Consider the following 20734-nt stretch of genomic DNA (forward strand, 5'->3'; position numbering starts at 1 on the left):
ATAATTTTAATATAAAAATATGTTCCTATCTACCACTTAAAACCACCCAGCACACAGATGACTCTGAGGAGGACTGAAGTGGTCCACGAGGAGATGCTGATTAAAGTAGGAGAGCCCTGTGGCCTCCCAACCCACTGCAGCCCCTGGTCCTGCTGAGAAGCCTGTAATTTCTGAAGGGCCCACTTCAGTCAGTATGAGCCTTTCATATGCTGCAGTGTCTACTAATTTGAGCATTTGTCTACTCCTTGACTGGATTTAGGGGGGCAGAAGGTCCTTAAACACATCTGCCTCTAAGCCTCTTGTCCCTCTAACTTATAGGGATGATGGAAGGAACACCAGAGTTCCTTCTCATTTATTAGAAATATAACACACATTCAACTTAAAGGCACACAAAGAAATCTTTTAATTCCTTGGGGAAACATCTCCTGGGGTGATTGCATGTATTTCAGTTACCACAGAGATACTTTCATCCTTACTTGTTACCAAAAAATAAAAACTATGGTGAATGGTTTACAATTCACAGACACAGACAATTTCATCTACTTTGACATCAAAGAAGACAAAAGTCACAGCAAATTCTGAGAGATTAAAATACAGCATTCTAAGATTTTTTTTGTTTATTTTATTGTTTATCTTCTGATAGCCCACAGATGTGACTGAAAATATTTGCAGGCTAATTTTAAACAATATGAAGTAGAGGATAAGCACTAAATACTTAAAAAAATAAAATAAAACTTTTACCTTACTTATTAAACTAGGAAGAATTTTTCTGAAATTCAGGAAACTAGTCTACAATATATTAATGAATGGGGGGCATGTGTTTCCTGGTAAATATTTTAAACATGGAGGATACACGCAAAACAAAACCAAAACCAAAAAAAAAAAAACCTTCTTTAGGATATGAAATTTTTCAAGTCACAATCCCCTGAACAGACTAATACAAATTTATTTTCCACCTGACGTCAGAAGTGCAAAATTATTAAAAAATAAAAATATTTCTATTGTTCTCAGAAGTCTACAGATAAATCCCACAGGTCTTTAAAGGCTTTTCAACAAAACGAACCACGATCTCTTGGCAAGCTCCTTGCTTATGAGCTTGGGAAACATGGCTCTCATTCTGTGTGCAAGCTGTACTGTTAGCATATCTCCATTCTGAAAAATCACCTTCACAGTGAAGACCCAGCAGTGAGCACTGTCAGCATATGCCACTGCCTGCATATCTACAAGTCTGCACAAAAAGGTCCCTGGGCAGCTGCAACCCTCAGCTGATAATCAGAACACAGATTCAAGACAGGAAGTAGAGGCCAAATATTCCAGTTTACAGATGCTATTTTTCATAAAAATGTTAAGGGCTTTTGGATCAGAAATGGACAACGTGTTAAAAAAAAATGGAGGCAATTGGGTAACTTCAGTGCTGGGGATTTGCCGAGGATTCAGGGTACTCGAGTCACAGATGAAGACACTTAGCTACAGGAAGTTGTGCTATCTGGGCTGCACGTCTACACACCTCTATTGTCTGGCTCACCTATACTTCTAAATAACCATGCCTGATGCTCAAAGGAATGCCCCAAACAGCATCTCAGCTGCTGCAGATGTTTCTGAATCAAAGAGAGGTCACACAAGGCCTAGGGTTTTATGGAATCTGGGGCACCTTGTCTAGTATTACACTTAATAATGATTACCTTGAAGTTGGTGATGTAATTGAGGGCTCTGTTACACCCTTCTCTATTCATCATACTGTTGTGCTGAGTAGAAAACACCAGTCCTCCACAGAAGGAACGACTGTAGCTTATATAACCAATGAGCCCGTGACTTCTTGGAACTTGACTATCCAGAAAGAACTACCCACCCACCAACTCTTTAACTTCCATTCTGGATGCATGGTGGCCACCAGGTGTTTTAATGCAGCCAGAGCATCCTTAGGTGAAGGTCCTGAAGAAGACCTTCCATTTTGTAGAATTCACAATAGTGTTTGACTGGCTCACTCGAAACCGCAGGCAGCAGTGCAACTTTGGTAAATTCCTGTGTCACGGTAAAAAGCCTCTACTCTTCTGAGCCTCCCTTTACGGACTTGGAAATGGAGGGTAGTGCAGTTTTCTCTGGCAGTCTACCAGGCACGGGACCCCAGGTTTCTTGGGGTACATTTGGCTAGCAATCTTAAAGAAGTCCTCAGCAGCATCAAGAGCAATGAGCCGGTCCTGCAGTTTAAAAAGAAAAGAGAAAAAAGGAAGCTTGCCAAGTTAGAAACCAAGCCACATGGATGAGAAAATTTAGTAGACAATAAAGCCTGACTTAGAAATAACCCCAGACAAGTAAAACATTCGTTAAAAATTTCAAATCTTACAAACTTGCCTTACCCCTTTATTTACATTATCCGAGATATTTCCACCAATACCTTGTAATGTGAGCAAATGTATGTGCAGAAGTGTGCATGCATGTGTGTGTGTGTGTGTGTGTGTGTGTGTTCAGGTGAGCCAGAGGTTAACCTTAGGTGTTGATCCTCAAGAACCACCCGACCTTGTTTCACGATTTTTTGAAACAGTCTCTCACTGGGATCTGTGAGGCACCTGACCAGTTTGGCTGGCCGGCCAGCAAGCCTATTTCTCTGTGTCCCAGCCCTGAGTTTGCAAGCAGTGCCAGCATGTCAGCCTTTTAAAGTGGGTGCTGGAGAACAAACTGAACTATCTCCCCAACCCCTCCACCAATTCTGTCAATCTTAGGCTGGATAGATGCTTTGACCGTTTGACCTAATGTTGAAACTAACCACACAGCAGGACTCGTCTGAAAAACAGACTCTGGCCACAGCCTGAACCTCAACAGCTTTAGATGAAATCTTTCCGGAACCTCAAAGCTTTTCAGGTGGCTCTGGTGCCATCGGCCACAGCTGCATACAATGGCAGGAGAATGCACCACTATGTCCTGGTGGAGTTGGTGAGGCTGGGATGGGTGTCCCAGGAAATAACAGAAAAGTAAACCCAAACAAGGCAGATAAGGAAGACAACCACTTACCACAATCAAGAGATACCTCTCGGAGAGCTCCCAGCTGGCCGGGAAGATAGAGGTCTCTTCAGCCAGTTTTAACAGCATCTCTCGGGCTTTCCTCGTGTTTTTAGAATCACTCATGGTGCTGAGTTTGGTCACTGACAACAAAGAGTCAGCTTCCCTTTGAAAGCCTAAGATAGAAAAATGTGCAGTCATCACTAGGAAGTGCCCGTCCTGTGATACTATCCCTGTGATTATTAAGGGATCCTGCCTGGTGTGGTGGTACACATCTTTAATCCCGTAACTGGAAGGCAGAGGCAGGAAGATCTCTGAGTTCCAGGATAGCCTGGTCTACAAAGCAAGCTCCAGGACAGCTGGGCTACACAGAGAAATCTTGTCTTGAAAATCAAATCAAATCAAATCAAATCAAATCAAATCAAATCAAATCAAATAAAGAAACCTAAGTGGGGATTCTGTATTGAAAACTAAGGCCAAAGACTCTACTGTGTGCTGCTTCCCTCCCTGTGTGAGTGGGAGGCTCTTAACTTAAAACTATTCCATGTTTTCTTTTTGTTGTTGTTGTTGCTTTGTTTTGCACATGGCTCACAACCATCTGTAATGGGATCCCATGCCCTCTTCTGGTGTGTGTCTGAAGACAGCAACAGTGTACTCATATACATAAAATAATTCTTTGAAGAAAAAAAAAAAAAAGGAGGTCTGGCTCTTGACTGCTCATGGCACTTTGTTAGCGGCCTTGTCCTAGAATCCCTACACCTCTCCCCAGTCTGCTCAGCTGTCGCCTCAGATGCTGGAGGACCCTACATATCCAAGCCCCCATTTTCATCCTCACGGTAATCTAGTCAACTGACAGAAAATTAACTTTCCCAAACACAGAAAAGACTCAAAAAACGAAACTGCTCAGACTGACTTGTAAAAAGTAAACTATTAGCCCACATCGGTACAGAGCGAGTTAGAGGGCAGAGCGTTCACCTTACCCGGCTGGCCCCAACTGAGACAACCAGGGCTTCCACCCGGCACCCAGCTCTGCAAATCTATGCCAGAGGATCATGTCACCTCAAAGCAGAATATCAAAGACTCTAAGGTGATCACTTATTTTTGAGCACTAGAGCAAGCTTGTTATGATGTGGGGACATATTTATTCAACGCTAGTAGAATTAAGAAAGGCCACTACTCAATCCTTATCATAATGGCAAGTGTATTTTCCCACCCCTGCAACTTTTTCTCCCTTTTGCTTCTTTTAGAATTTTCTACTGTGTCTTAATATCTCTTACAAACAATATTTCTCTCACCTATCGTATTTATAAAGCTATTACTACTTGGACAATCGCTATCCATCTAGCTCAATCAATAATGACAAAAACTGTCAGTAATAACACCCATATGACTTCACTACCTTGTGCCGACTTGTACTTGGGGACAGATGAAGTCATATGGCCAAGTAACATGGACTGGTGACAACAGAAATATTAAGGTTTATGCTTGAGAGCGTAAAAGAAAAACTGAGGACCAAACCAGTATAAGGTAATGTAATTAGTCAGTGGCTGACAATCTTTTGATAAAGAGACTGTTGAGATACTGTCTTGTGCGCTGTGTAATGAAGCATCACCTGTCTCAGCGTTTTGTAAACATCTTCTCCATCACCTTCATTGATTTAATAAAGAGCTGAAGGGCCTACTGCAAAACAGGAGGGGAAAGGCAGGTCTTCTGGGCAGAGTAAGGAATGCTGGGAAAGAGTCTGAGTCAGGAGAAAAAGCAAGTGCCGGCACTCAGGAGGTAGCGAGCCACATGGCAGAATATATATTAGTATAAATGGGCCAATTTAAGTAAAAGTGCTAGGTGGGAACAAGCCTAAGCTAAGACAAGCTTTCAGAATTAATAAAAGGTCTCCATGTCATTACTCTATAGCTGGTGGGTCTGAGACCGTGATGGAAAAAGTGAAAAGTACGTGACCAGTTGTTTTTACTGTTTCACAATCTCTCTCAGACTCACCCAAATCTTCTAAGATCCGTCTCCATCTGTTCCTCACTTCCCTGCGGATCTGCCGCAGGGTGTAGATATCATAGTTGAGTCTTTGCCACTCCTGCAAAGAGATAAAAATTCACATTTACTTACACCCTCTGGCCTAAAACCCCTATGGCATCTCTGAACTGCAAGTTGCCTAAACACGTGGTTCTTCTCTTCACTAACCATAGCATAATCCTAAAAGAAAAGGAGGCGTGCATGAGGCAGAGTTAACAGGAACATCATCAGCTGCCACTGCTGGAGAATCTCTCCACTTCTAGGTGATGTCCTATCTAAGTGTTACTTAGACTTTCTGATTCTGAATTCTCTCCATTGCAGTGACCTTACCTGAAAAATGTGGTTAGCAATAGTAAAATTTCCATGTAAGACCATCTGTCAAGATGTAAAGTATAAAATATTAGGACAAAGGTTGTCTCAGCAGATAAAGTACTTACCACACAATCTTGAGGACCCGAGTACCCTGTAGATGCCCAGTGGGTACGGGGGTAGGTCTATCAGTCCAGTGCTTACAGGCAGAAATACTGGGGGAGGGGAAACAATGCATTCCTGGATAGCTAGACAAGCCAAACTGGTGAGCTCTGCCTTCAACTGGAACTTCATCTAAGATAAAAGGTGACTAAGGAAGACTGCTCACATCAGTGTGAGTACACACACACACATACACTCACACACACACACATACACACTCACACACACATAGACACACACACACTCACACACACACACACATACACTCACACACACACATAGACACACACTCATACACACACACACTCACACACACACATACACACTCACACACACTCACACACACACACATACACTCACACACACAGACACACACTCACACACACATACACTCACACTCACACACACACACGAAAGAAAAAATGCCAATGCCTGCCTACAACGAAGACATAATAAAACCTATGTATTTGAAGCCATTTATAGATGAAGAACTAAGGCCCAAATAATTTATATGATGAATCTAATATATTCCAGGTAATAAATATTAGAAGTGGTGTTTGAACCTAAGTTTTACTCGAAAGTTCATGAAAAAAAAAAAATAGCAAGAATCTACATCTCGGTCTGTTATTGGGATGATATATAGAGACCTAGGAATCCCAAGAATCCCAACTGCTAGCCGTGTTTCCCATATCATAGCTCGGCATCACTCTAGACGTGGTAAACTGTTTGGGCGCACGGGGATCCATTAAAAGGTTACCATTCTGGAAAGTCCCTTGTCAGCTTTTGGGTGACATGGGCATCATGCTGATCCTAACACAGAATCTGGATCTTAGGCCTCCACTAAGATTGTATCTAAGCATTCTCTGATGGCAGTGATCTCAACCTGGGGTTGATACCACTTTGAGGGCCACATATCGGATATCCTGCCTATCAGATATTTACTATGACTCGTAACAATAGCAAATTGCAGTTATGAAGTAGCAGCAAAATAATTTTATGGTGGGGGGATCACCACACATGAGGAGCTGTATTAAAGGGTCACAGCACTAAGAAGGTTGAGAGCCACCACCTTCAGGTGTCACAGAAATTTGCTTTTAGGGAGACTTATCTGTAAAGAAGCTCTCTTATAGTGAACACCTTTTCCTTTCTCAGAAAAGACTGTCTTCACTCTCAGCTTCAGAGAGCAGCATTTTAAACGTTTAAGACTCGAGTTGTTTAATATTTTGACTCCTGTAACTGAAAAGGTTTCAACAGCACCATTCTCTCCTTTCCAAACAGACTTGCCTTGCAGATTGCCATTCAACTTTCATGCCAAGCAAGGAAAATAAGCTTAGCTGCCACTCGAATGCATCAAAAGATACCACTTTGAAAAAGAGAAGCTAACAAAATACAGTGTGCTTTGTCATGACTGCATTTGAGACTTTACCTGAGGACACGTCATGAGAAAGCTTTCTGCTACATTTAAGGCAGAAAGTTGTCCATTTCCTAGTTCTTAAAAAAATAATAAAAAATAAAAAGAGCCAACAGCAGGTGTACATGTGCACGGTGCCTAGAAGCAAAGACAGAAAGGTCTTAGAAGGGAGAGTAGTTAACTAAGTCACCTGGAAATCATGGAGAGACAGACAGCTCAGCAGCTGGGAGCACTAGCTGCTCCTCCAGGGGACCCAACTGAGGTTTGAATTACAGCACCACATGTTAGCACACAACCTTCTGAAACTCCAGTTCCAGGGATCTCTGATGCCCTCTTCTGGTCCTGGGGGGGTACTGCATGCACACGATACACAGACACATGTGTAATCAAAATACCCATACACCTAAAATACTTTTTTTAATTTAAAAATAAATACTATGCAATCCTGGCCTCATCTTAGCATCATATTAAAGCATACCTAGACAACTCCTGCACCCAGACTGGATAAACTGTAAAGGATAGACCCGAAGCAGTCTTTTCAGCAGGAAGACCTTACAGTACTCAAGTGATGACTCAATACAACTGACTGTACTGAGCCAGACTGTCTGCCTAGCATTGCATCCAGCCCCACTGGCAGCCCACTTCACTGCCGATGCCTCTTCTGCAATACTACCTACACCACCATGGCTTACTATGAGGCTCAGTTGTTTCTGTGGCCTTCAGATGGAAGTCAGCATGCACCCTCTTCCAAGTCAGTATAGATATAGTTAAAAAACAATACCAAGGGGCTGCAGAGGTGGCTCAGCATCTAAGAGTGCTCTCTGCTCTTTCATAAGACCTGCGTTTGGCTCCCAGCACTGATGTTGGATGGTTCACAACTGCTAGTGTGTCCAGACCTGAACCCTGCTAATCCCAATGGAGATCTCATCCGCTCTTCAAGATTTCATCCATCCCCAGTGACAAGGGATGCTGTGCTTGAATAATGTTGGCTACCCAAGAACAGTTCACATGGTGACTTCTCCCCCATCCCCACTCCTGTTTATTGCTATGGGCGTCTCACATCCTGGCCATGGCTGACTACTGGAAGAGGCTCTGCAAAGAAAAGTTCCAGAGCAGTCGGGACAGAACGAAGGTACGAGGAAGAAAAGTCAATAAGAGAGGGCCAGTAAGGGCTGAGAAGATGGCTCAGTGGTTAGGGGCACTTGCTGTTCTTGCAGAAGACCTACCTGGATTTGGTTCTCAGCACTCACGTGGCAGCTCACATCTCTAACTCCAATTCCAGAGGCTCTGATGCCCTCTTTTGGTCTTTGAGGGCACTGCATGCAGGTGATACACAGATATACATGCATGCAGGCAAAACACCCACACACATAAAAATAAATAAATAAATCTTGACAAGGAAGGAAGGGTATAAAAGTTTGTAAAAGCCAGAAATGACAACCTGTAATCCCTGGTCACAAAAGTTCCAGAGAACTGTCACGTTTTCAGAGTCAAGAGTCTCAACCCCCAGGCTGAGCCGTAGCTAGTGACTACCAAGGGTCAAAAATCTCATACCTGGGTCCTGTACCCCAGCAGTAACATTAGAGGATGCAACTGGTGCTCTGCCTACCTACATCTCTTCCTGCTGCTGCCAAGCACTGTAGAGATCAAGGATAAAGGTCACTAGGGACTACCTTCTTATCTACTCACCGTCACCAGCTGACTGGTGACACGCCCTTGGGTCCCAGCCTCCCCTACTGTAAATAACCTGCACACAGGTGAATGGGATCACGATTTCACGAATGCATTTCATGCACTATCATTATCTTCTTTTGATATAATAATACAACTCTGAAACTAGCAGAAGCCTGAGTGGAATGGAACTGAAAATTGGATTTAATAGAATGATTGGCCAGAGGAGACCAAATTCCCCTTAAATGCAGCGCTCCAAAAAACCGGAGTGAACGTGAGGCAGATGAGGGATGGCAACACATAAGATCTTCCCCAATTACTATTCTTCATAACTAGAAAAAAAAACCTATTTCTTTATGCTAGAAAGGACCACATTCTTGATGTGCTTCTAGAACTCTTAAATCTTAACCATTTGCTTTTTAAGCTCGACAGAACTTGAAAATAAAAACTCAAAATCAGTTAAGAAACTTTCATCAGAGAATTTCATACCATTAAGCACCAAACGTTAGATTTCATTGTCTTAACTTGTACTTGTTTTCCCATAATTTCCGAAACGGCATGTTGTGGTCGGAGCACTGTGATGGCCTGAACTATCAAGAACGAGGGAAGGAGAAAAGATCCAGCGGAAAGAATAATGCAGAATTAATTCTGTGAAACACCTGGGAACCAAGCCAATTATGTGTGACTGAAATGAACACCTGGGGATGTTCACAGCTACATTTGGGGGTGGTCTTCTCTTCAGGTAGCCAAATCAGATTAGAACTGACTGATACAAGGGTTAAAACAACAACGTGAAAGAGAGAGAAAACAAAGTCATCTCATGACACCATCTTCCAGCTTTGAGTGCCAGAGCTGGCTGAGATCCTGGTGATTTGAATGAAAATGGCCCCCACTAGCACAGGCACTCGGGAGTACAATGATTAGAGGTGTGGCCTTATTGGAGGAAGTGTGACTTGGGTGAGGGGGGTGAGGTTTCAGAAGCTCAAACCAGGCCTAGAGTCTGCCAATCCAGATGTACCAGATATGGAACTCTCAGCTCCTTCTCCAGCATCATGTCTGCCTGCATGCTGCCACAGTTCCTGCCATGATGACAATGGACTAACCCTCTGAACTATAAACCAACTCCAATTAACTAATTTTCTTTATAAGAGTTGCCGTGGTCATGGTGTCTTTCCACAGCAATAAAACTCTAACACATACACCACCTTTCTCCTGCACAGAATCAAAGCACTGTATTCTCCATGGCTGAGGAGCTGGCTCAGCAGTTAAAAGCACGTATTGCTCTTGCAGAGGGTCCAGGTTCAGTTCCTAGTGCATACATGGTGGCTCACACCCATATGTAAAATTCCAGTTCCAAACGATCTGAGGCTCTCTTCTGACATCTGTGGGTATCAGATGTGCACATGGTGTACAAATATGCATGCCAGCAGAACATTCACACATAAAAATAAGTCTTAAAAAAAAATTAAAACACTGTATGTATTCTTTCATTAGCGTCTCCCCTGTCACCACTCCAACCTTTGATACCAAAAGTCTACTCTCTGCTTGTATAAATTTGCCACTTCTGAGTCCAAATGAAAATGAAACCAGACAGTATTTGTCTTTGTGTGTCTGGCTTATCCCATTTAGGTCATAAAACAATGACCTCCATGTTCATCCGCACTAACGCAAATGACAGGATCCCCCACCCCACAACCCCTTTGATTTGGATATGTTCTTACTATTGTAGCCCAAGCTGTCCTGGAACTAGCAGCAATCCTCCTGTTTCTTCTTCCTAAATCCCTGAATGTTGAGATTATAGAGCTGAGACACCACTGTCCTCTAGGGTGTGTTGGCCCTCCATGCCTTGGACCAAGAATGATCACACCCTCATCCCTCCACATCTACACCCTACTTAGCCTTCAAGAGTCAGCTCAAGTGCCACCACCTCTTCCAGCTTAACTGAAAGTAATGGCGTCTTCCCTTGTACTCCCTCAGCCCCTTCATGAACAATGTTATAGGTTTACTGTCTGTATGCTGCTACATTGGTATGTCCTTCACTACTAGAGTGTAGGCTCCTTAGACACTAGAACCTGAGTTCATCCACGTCCTACGTAGTCCTTTCTACAGCAAACATCCTCCAGTGGTTTGCAGAGTTCAACTGCACATAAGATGCATGAGGAAGCCAAGTTTCGTAGGTGACTTGGTGTCTTTCTTAAATCTAGAAACAGAACTACACCTTATCAGAAAAATCCACTCAGTGGGATAGCTATATGACTCAGTAAGTAGAGGGCTCCTGCTGGCAAACCTAAAACTCTAAGTTTCATTCCCAGGAGTCACACAGTAGAGGGAGATAGCCAACTCTTATTGCCTGTCCTCTGACCTCTACATGTGCACCCATAACATGAGCCTATGTGAGCATACATGCACAATAAATAAATATAAGAAAATGTATATTATATGATCCTTTGCTATTTTGAACACTGCACAATTATGTAATAAGGTGTTTTGACATAATGTGCAACTTTCAAAAATGATCTCTGGTCTGGCCCCCTGGTCCAGGAAGCAGAAGAGCAGCCTCCTCTGTTTTCTAGATGCTCACTGCTATCCAGCAGCAGGAAGAAGGCCTATGCAGCCAGATCTCATGCAACCTGGTTCCAGAAACAGACTGGGGAGACTCAGCAAGAAAAGGGGTGTGACAGCCAGCTAATTATGCAAAGGAAGATCAGAGTTCCCTCTAAACATTCCTGGACTGGCCAATGTCAAGGCTACCTGAACAGAAGGGGCATTGCCTTTCAGCACCTCAAAGCTTGCTTTCTCTGCCCTTTAGACATGGTGTGAGGCAAGAAAGATAGGATTAAATTTCATTGTTCCTAGACAGCTGGTCCACTCATTGCCATCTGCCTCTGCCTCATCCCAAAGGGGACAGGCTCAAATGACAGGACAAAGAAACCCAGTGCATTAGAGGATAAGTATCAACCTAGATGAACCTTTGAAGAGAGGGGTAATTCAGTCCAAGAGTCCTGGCACTTAGGCCTATGACAGCCTCTGGAGGCCTCCAGGACTTGTCTCCCCAACATTTGGCTTTATGGCTTCAACCAGAGTATGTCGCTACAACAGGCACTCTGTCTTAAAAAGAAGGGTCTAGTTGCTGGTAACCAGAGCTAATGGAGAAACAAGCCTTTTCGGCCGACTAGGTCAAACGCTGATGAAGGTCTCACTAGCCTCATCAGACCCTGTTCAGTAGGAGGAGAAGCAGCTTCTGCTGTTGGAACTGCACCCGTGAGCCTGAGGGGACAAGCCTTCTAGCGCTGCTTGCTTCCAGGTGTTCAGTTTCATCACCAGCTGTGGACGTTGTGTAGCTAAGCACTACCCTCCTGTGAGCTGTGTTACAATTAACACCTCTCCACAGGGTCATACGCCTACAGTTGTTTTCTAGGGACTGGGGAGCGGCTCAATATGGTTGATACTGCTGACCTGTCACAGTCTCGGGATCAAAGCACATCCAAAGCATGCTACTGTCAATGTTTTCTGAATCGGAAGAGCCCTGAAATTTGATTATTCGTATACAGACAACCAGTTTTTCTCCAATCTTTCTTACTTCTAGTCACCTTCCTATTCCCAGACCTTTCAGCTCTGTTAGTCATAAATACTCTGAAGCATCTCCTGGGAGAGGAATGGCTGAGGTCTGCTCACCTGACCCCACACGCTTGGCTCCCTCACGAGTAAACTCTTCCTATTTTGAAAAACTCATCATTTCAACAGGCATTGTGGTACACACCTTTAATGCCAGCACTTAGGAGGCAGAGTCAGGTGGATCTCTGAGTTCAAGGCCAGCCTAGTTAACAGAGCAAATTACAAGACAGCCAGGAAAAAAATAGAAAAAGAGAGAAAGAAATAGACTGAGTCATCATTTTAATCCAGACATGGTGGTAAATGATTGCTTCTATGTGTGAGATCACCCTGGTCTACACAGTGAGTTCCAGGGACTGAGACTAACTGTAAGACTCTATCTAAAATAAATAAATAAACAAATAAACAAACAAACAAACAAACAAACAAACAAAATAAAAAATAAAACCCTCATTGCTTCAATGTCTGTCTGACATCCTATGTGGCAGCAAACCGGACCAGGTTCAATAACACTTGGGTCCTCCCTATTGATCTTCTAGAACTATCTCCTTGAGAGAGATGGCTGAGCAGGTAAGAGTATTTGCCACTGAGCCAGATGATCTGAGTTCAGTCTCTAGTAGTAGCACTAGAACTCCTGGAAACTGTCCTCTCATCTCCATGCAGGTAGGTGTGCACCATGGACATATATGTACATGTACACGTACACACACACACCAATCAACTAATTAATAAATAATCTATAAATAAAAAACTACTTACCAAGGGAAACTTGGTATAATAGATCTGTTTCCTCCAGGTTGGAGATTACCACCACTACCTGGCAGCCGAGCACCTACTATAACCCACATGACATCAGGCCTGTGAACATTCCTCCTGAAGGAAGGAGACAGGCTCAGGAGCCTTACGAGACTCATGCAAGCCTTACAAGACTCATGCGGCTCTTCTCCCTTAGATTCCAACTGTGACTAAGTCAGAAGACAATGAACTAGGGAGTGGTTTCCTAGCGGTGATACACTGTAATTAACCCCAATAAACACATCAGTCCCAGACTTGGACAGAATCCTTTCATTGGTTCATCTGTGCCCTCTTTACCTGGGGAGAATAAACTAACATTTATTTACTATCTCCCCAGGAAAAGGCACACATAGATTTTACCAGAATTCATGAAGCTATTAGCCCTAGGTTGATGTTGTACTGGCAGGCCCTGAAGTTCACCTGAAATGATGCCACCCTTTCAAAGACAAATAAAGGACAACTTTGGGGGCAGATTGTATACATGCCAATTAGACCCAAATACCATCCTGGGGTTACTGCCTTGGAACACCTTAGAATGACACATCTGCCCTGGGGCCAGCTCAGCTCCGCTGACTGTTCAGTGTTCATCTGCTTCTCCCTAGAAGCAGGGTGTTGACCTAGGAAAGGTCAAAGGCAAATGCTGACCACTGCTTTTCCCACCCCCTTGTTTATTTTTGCTCCGTTATCTCTCTCCTCTGGAGTTCTGCAAACAGACTGCACTAGAGTCCAAGGACTCTGACCTAATTCCTTATCTAGTTTTAATCAGATTAAGCCAAAAGGTAGCTCTTAGCTCTTAGCACTGCCCAAGTATGGGGTCAAAGCCATGGCAAGGGACTGCTAATCAGTACAGTGCTAGCTCATTTTGTCTAACGTGGGAGGTGCGCCTCAGGCCTCATCAGGGTTATGGGGTTACAACTCAGAATGTGATTTCACTGATGCTGTCAGAGGAAGCAATGTTTTCCACGAGTCATGAGTATACCTAAGCAACTACCTGGGACCAGCTCAGAGTTCTGGGGCTCCAGCTGCTGAAGGGAAGATGGCAATCTACCGCTGTCACCAAATAAGACTAAGAAAGAAGTCTTGCTCACAAGGAGACTTAGTATTTCTAGCAAGGTGGACACGGCCACTTCACACTTCATACATTTAGAATGTGTCATGATACAGGCCCCTTCAAAGACCTCAGGCAAGTTTAAATGTGTGGGCAGACTGTGGGCAGCTACTCATATTTTACTAGGTGCCACAATTCAAGGTAATGTAAAATATACTGGAGGATATATTTAAATAGCATATTTCATGTTGTCAAGATGTCAGAATCTGAAGATGCTCATGTCCCTTGTATAAAAGGGTGTGCTGTTTGCATATGACCTGACCGTGGGTATTTAGGACTTACTCTTAACAAAGTCCGAAGAGGTCTTTCACCTGGGAAGTCTCTGGCTAAAACATCTGTTGATCATTACCTGACCTGACGCTGGCACAGACAGGTGCGGTCTCCTTATCAACCCAACTAGGAAGCGGCCTGTTAATCCTAGAGACAAAGCCCCTTCTAGCTCAGGAGACCTTTGTCCTGTCAGTCACCTGCCTGCCTCCTTATCGACAGGGTAGGTTCTCATTAACTAAAGGAAGCCCTTAAGGCAATTCCAGAGGATTTTTAAGTTCCAGAAGTATCAGGGGGAAAGGTGGTATCACATAATCTAAAACGAAGTACATTTTAATATAGCTGGAAATGAAAGATTATGGATTTTTAGATTTATTTAAATTTTTTCATAAAATATTTTGATCGTAGTCTTTCTCCTCCCTCAGATCTCCATCTCCTTACCCATTCAACTTCATCTTCTCTCTTCCTCTCTCTCAAGGAAAAACAAAACACAAACTTAACCCCCCCAAAAAAGAAAGAGAGAGAAGGAAGGAAGGGAGGGAGGAAGGGAAGAAAGGAAAAGAAAAAGAAAAAAATATGAAACAAAACAAAAAGCACATATACAAAAAAGAAGACCATTTTGTGTTGACCAAACCACTCCCAGTATGGGGCCTCGTCCTGGAGTCCCCATGCCCAGCGACATCCCACCAGGGAGAACTGGTTCTCCCCACTCCCACCCCCTACCCCAGGTACCAGTGGCAAACAGCTTCTTGGTTAGGTAGCAGTGGGGCTTTGTGGCTTCTTCTTCTCAACACAGGGATTTGGGGTCTGGCTTGAACCTGTGCAGGTCTGTGCATGCTGTCACAGTCTCTGTAGTTCATATGTGTGTCAGTCCTGTGGTGTCTGGACTATCCTGTTTCCTTAGAGTTAACCAAACACCTTAAAGCCTCTATTTACTCTAAAGATGGCCCCAACTGGGTGGGCCAGATTGCACAGCAAGTAAAAACATTTGCAAACCCAACAGATGATCCAAGTTCAATCCCCAGATTCAACCATAGAAGAACCAGCTCTGACGTACACATATTGGATCATTGAATCATCCGTTTATTCAAAGGGGAAAAATCAGTAAATGAAAAAAAAAATCATACCCAAATTTTAAAAAAATCCAAGATCCTCAATTCTCAAGCAAACCTCTTCCTCCAAATTCTCATTATCAGTGTGGTTGAGAAGGCTTGCCAAGGAAGGAGTCCTTTCTGTACTTTTCATATGAAAATTAAATCACATGACCACTTAGGCAAGTCTAGCAGCACCAGACAGAACCTAAGAGGCCTCAAGCCGAGCCTGTCATCCCGCTCTTTTTATGGCCAGATACTACCTACTTTAGTTCTCAGTCACTGCAACTCAACTCTCTCACCGTACTGAAAGCAGCCACAGAGACTCTGTATGTAAACAGGTAGGCCGAGGAGCCAATAAAACTCTTCTTGCAAAAACAGCTGGCAAACTGGAAGGGAAGGAAATGCAGCTTGAACACTCAAAAGCCGCTGTTTACTCTAAAGGTGCCCACAACTGGGTGGGCCAGATTGCTCAAATAGAAAAAACATTTGCAAGTCTCAGGATCTGAGTTCAATCCCCAGATTCCAGAGAGGATGGAAAAACCAGCTCTGACCTACCTACACACACACACACACACACACACACACACACACACACACCACACTTTTAATTTTTTAATTAAAAAAAACAAAAAGGCCCCAACTTCCACTTCAAGCACAATGCACATACCATGCCCGATTTATACTGGCCCATTAGTAAATGGTAAGTTAACTTTTCCCTAAAATATAATCTCTCCTCACTAACAGTCTAATATAGGATCCTTCGTAGCTATCAGATCTAAATTTTTTTTTAAAGATTTATTTATTTTATGTATACGAGTACATGGTAGCTGTTTCAGACATACCAGAAGAGGGCATCAGATCCCATTACAGATGGCTGTGAGCCACCATGTGGTTGCTGGGACTTGAACTCAGGACCTCTGAAAGAGCAGTCAGAGCTCTTTACCACTGAGCCATCTCTCTAGCCCCATGATCTAAATTTTAAAAGGATGTTTCCTGGCTCAACACCACTGATTTTAGAACCGAGCTAGGCAGTTTCTACAATGATCTCTGCCTAACATGGGGAGGTCTAGGCTGGGACCTCGTTTCAACCAAAGTTGTTATTTTATCAGTTTCTTTGTAGGTTTCAGTTTGAGGTGAAAAGTTGAAAAAAAAAAAAAGCCTGAAAACCACGAACATATGCCAAAGCACTGGCCAGTGACCATCTCCATGACAGGCAGTTGTGAAGGCTATTTTAAGGGTGTCAAGACTTTTGAAGAGGAGGCTGGAGAGATGGCTCGGTGTTGAGAGCACTGGCTGTTGTTCTTCCAGAGGACACCAGTACAATCCCAGCACCCACATGACAGCTCACAACTGTCTGTAACTCCAGCTCAGGGGGTCTGGCACCCTTACACAGACATATGTGCAGGCAAAACACAAACACACATAAAGTAAGAATAAATAAATCATTTCTTAGAGAGAAAGTTTTCTTTTTTTTTAGAGAGAAAATTGTTAAGATTGCGACTGTCCCTTGAGAATCTCTCGCTTACCCTTAGATGTGGCTCACATTTGATCTCTTCCAGAAGCCACACCCATACTCAGACACATCTTACTGTATCTTTGTGCTTCTGTGATTTTTCCTACTTATAAGCTGACATTCTGCTCTCAATTTCATGGATGCCAGTTTAAAAACAAAAAACAAAAAACAAAAAACTAAGATTCCTGTATCATTTTTTTTTCTTGATGTAGCCCTAACTGTCTTGGAACTCACACTGTAGACCAGGCTGGCCTTGAACTCACAGAGATTCACCTGCCTCTGCCTCCTGAGTGCTGGGATTAAAGGCAGGTGACAACAGTGGCTGGCTTTTACTTTTTCTGTATCCATTTTTTAAATGTATTTCTTTTTAAATGTATTTTTTATTTTATGTGGATGTGTATGTAGAACATACACATTGGATGCTTAGGAACTGGAGTTACAAGTAATTAAAAGCTATCACACAGGTGCTAGGAACCAAAACCAGGGTCCTCCTTCAAGACCAGTAAGCACTTAATGCAGGCCGTTTCCCCAATCCCTGTTATCAGTATGTTTATTCCATCTCCATAAGCCTCAATTTCTACACAGTGCCATGAAGAGGGACAAAAGACACTTTACATGCAGGGCGAACTGCTTTAGAGCAGTGGTTCTCAGCCTGTGGGTCTTGAGCCCTTTGGAGTTGAACAACCCTTTCACTGGGGTTGTATATCAGATATCTTGCATATTATATATTTACATTACGATTCATAGCAAAATTATAGTTATGAAGTAGAAACAAAAATAATTTCATGGTTGGGGGTCAGCACAACATGAGGAACTGTATTAAAAAGAATCACAGCATTAGGAAGGCTGAGATCCACTGATGGAGAGGAAAGGAACTCCAAAGTTAGAGGACTCACAAATTGTTTACCGTGAGCAATGAGCCTGGCTGCCCTTTTTACCAGAGGCAGGCCTACCTCCATTTCCCAAAGCCATGGATTGTACAAACATCCTAGGAAACATAGTCCAGGAAACAAAAGGGCAGACAGTACTTCTGCCTAGGGGTGGCTAAGAGACTTGAGTCACACACAGGGATGGAAGAGGAAGGCACGGATAAGCTTTCTCATGATTCCCAAGGAATAAGGTTCCCGGATCCAAAGTACACTCAGAATTAGTGAGAAATAAAAATATTTGCAAAGGGCAAAGTTAAAAATCCTCGCCCTGGCTATGTGCCTCTTCCTTGCTCTCTGCTGAAGCCACAGGGCCTGCCTCCTCTTCCTACACAAATGGTACTCACTGCAGTGCCCTGGAGCCTCTGGATAGGCTGTTTCCTCATCCAGGAAGGCCTTGCAGAGAGCTCACTCCCTTCCATCATTCAACTTTAAAGTGATTGCAACTACCCGATATCAACACTTATCTGTTCTCCCCTTAGCAGAATATAAGATCCTTAAACACAGACCCTGTGTTTACTGATGTGTCTGTCTATATCTAGATACCAAAAGACAGAGCTGTTTTACTGGCATGCTCACCATTGTGGGTTTCATTGTGTCCCTTAGACATTCATATGCTAGCATCTTAACTCTCAATTCCTTAAAACGTGACCTTATTTGAAGATAATGAAATAGAATGAGGTGGTAGGGGAGAGTCCTAGTCCAATGAGACTATTAAACAAAAGACGTAAGAAAAGGAAGTAGGGACACGGATCTGCACACAGAGAATGCAAACTGCACATTGATGTAAAGACACGGGATGGTATGACATCAGAAGAAGCTAGTTTTTGATCCCAGACTTGGGGCCTATGGAACTCTGGGAGAATTCATTTCTGTTGTTAAAAGCACCCAGTTCACAGTATTTTATACAGCAGCCACAGCCAGCTAATAATATACCCACTGAAATCACAAAATGTCTCAAATCCATCTGTGAAGTGTGAGCTTTAAAGCCAGGTCTCTGCAGCAGAAGTCTCTCACTGACTGTCACAGCCTCCAATGCAGAACAGCACTGCAAGAGCATGGGCTCTGGATCTGAGCCAAGTTCCATCCACTACCAGCAAACCACACTGCCTCCTCGGTGACTTCTATTTCATCCACCATAGAATCAAAACTACTCACCTTGTGAAGCTCGGGACACAAGTGAAAGCTCTCTATAAGGAGCACATTGCCCATGCTATGGGCTTTGGATATGGTTCGTTCCACCAAATCCTGGGTTGAAATTTCATTGCTAATGTAACAGCTCTGAATGAGATGGGACCTTCAAGAGGTGATCATGTCACAAGAGCTCCACTCTCATGAGAGGATTAACAGCAATCGCAAAGGATTGAATTGGTATACTAGTTATTTCTCCGTTACTGTGATAAAATGCTATAACCACGGTGACTTACAGAAGAAAGGGCTCATTTGGCCTTAAAGCTGAGAAATCAATCAATCCTCAACTGCAAGTTCAAAGTGGACAAAGAGCAAAGTGCAAGTATGGTGAGGCTATAGCTGCACACTCTCAAAGCCCGCCCCCCCAGGGCTACACAGAGAAATCCTGTCTTGAAAAACCAATAAATAAATAAATAAATAAATACATAAATACATAAATACATAAATACATAAATAATACATGTTCTATGCTAACACTCTCTCTAAGCAACAATAGATACCTAAAACATAATGCCTGTTCTTTTTTTTTTTTTTGGGGGGGGGGGTTGGTTTTTCAAGACAGGTCTGTGTAGCCCTGGCTGTCCTGGAACTCACTCTGTAGACCAGGCTGGCCTCGAACTCAGAAATGCGCCTGCCTCTGCCTCCCAAGTGCTGGGATTAAAGGCGTACGCCACCACCGCCCGGTGCTATACACTTTCAAAGCTCTCCACAGTGACTTACACTCTCAAAGCTCCCAGCCCCAGTGTGATACACTTTCAAACCCCACCCCCGGTGATATACTCCCTCCAGCAGCTGGATCACCTAAAGGTCCCCAAACAGCACCTCCAAATGGGAGCCAAGTATTCACGTACCCAAGACTGTGGAGGCCACTCTGTTCAAACCAGTGTAACTGGTTGCCTCAGAGAGGGTTATCATAAAGTGAGGGCTCCCTTGTGTATTGGACTTCTGAAACTCCCCACAAGCAGCACAAGGCCCCGCCCCCATCAGTGACGCGCTCTTAAACTTCCCACTTTCCAAACCAGGAGCCCAGAACAAACATCTTCCTTTTGCTTATTACCAAATCTCAAATATTCTGCTTAACAACAGGAAACGGGGTAAGACAGTGAATGTTTATTATCAGGCCATACACATAGATAGAATCGGTTCCCACAACTGGCTAAAAAGCAGCAGTGAATGGCCACCCGGCCTCCTGTGCATGGAGTCAGGAGAGGATGCTGGGAGACTGTCACTCTGAAATGTTTCAGTGTGCACATCTACTAGTTTCTATATAGCCCAAAGATCACTTTGACCAGGCAAGAGATAAAAACCAGACCACGGATTAAACTATTAAAGTGAATACCATACGGGGCTGGCGACGTGGCTCAGCAGGAAAGAGTACTTCTGCTCACTCCAAAGATCTGAGTTCAGTTCCCAGCACCCACATCAGGGAGCCCACAACTCTAACTCCAGAAACCCGATTCTCTCCTAGTGACCAGTGCGACAGATGAGAAGTTCACATAAAGACAGGGACAGACAAATAAAGGAAAGACATATGAGAATGTCCTGGTCTGAAGGGGAAAGGATGGGTGAATGCTCTGCTCCTTTCACTTCCCAGTGGTTTTATATAGCTCTGCCCTCAACTTTCTGCAGCCAGAAGAGTCAAAAGAAGTAGGA

At 43.5% G+C, this 20734-nt stretch overlaps 1 protein-coding gene across 2 annotated transcripts in view; it reads right to left on the minus strand.

Moving 5' to 3' along the window:
• Nucleotides 1–379: 379 nt before the first annotated feature.
• Mreg (melanoregulin) overlaps nucleotides 380–20734 on the minus strand; it is a 65814-nt gene continuing 45459 nt past the window's right edge. For both annotated transcript variants that reach the window (XM_028760710.1, XM_028760709.1), the window contains exons 3-5: nucleotides 4993–5083; nucleotides 3010–3173; nucleotides 380–2198 (exon numbers count right to left, since the gene is read on the minus strand). In XM_028760710.1, coding sequence (XP_028616543.1) covers nucleotides 2064–2198; nucleotides 3010–3173; nucleotides 4993–5083 — 390 coding nt within the window. In that variant the 3' untranslated portion in view covers nucleotides 380–2063. The remainder of the gene's footprint in view (nucleotides 2199–3009; nucleotides 3174–4992; nucleotides 5084–20734) is intronic.

This window comes from Grammomys surdaster, unplaced genomic scaffold (assembly GCF_004785775.1).
Source record: "Grammomys surdaster isolate TR1022 unplaced genomic scaffold, NIH_TR_1.0 126546, whole genome shotgun sequence".
Taxonomy (NCBI): domain Eukaryota; kingdom Metazoa; phylum Chordata; class Mammalia; order Rodentia; family Muridae; genus Grammomys; species Grammomys surdaster.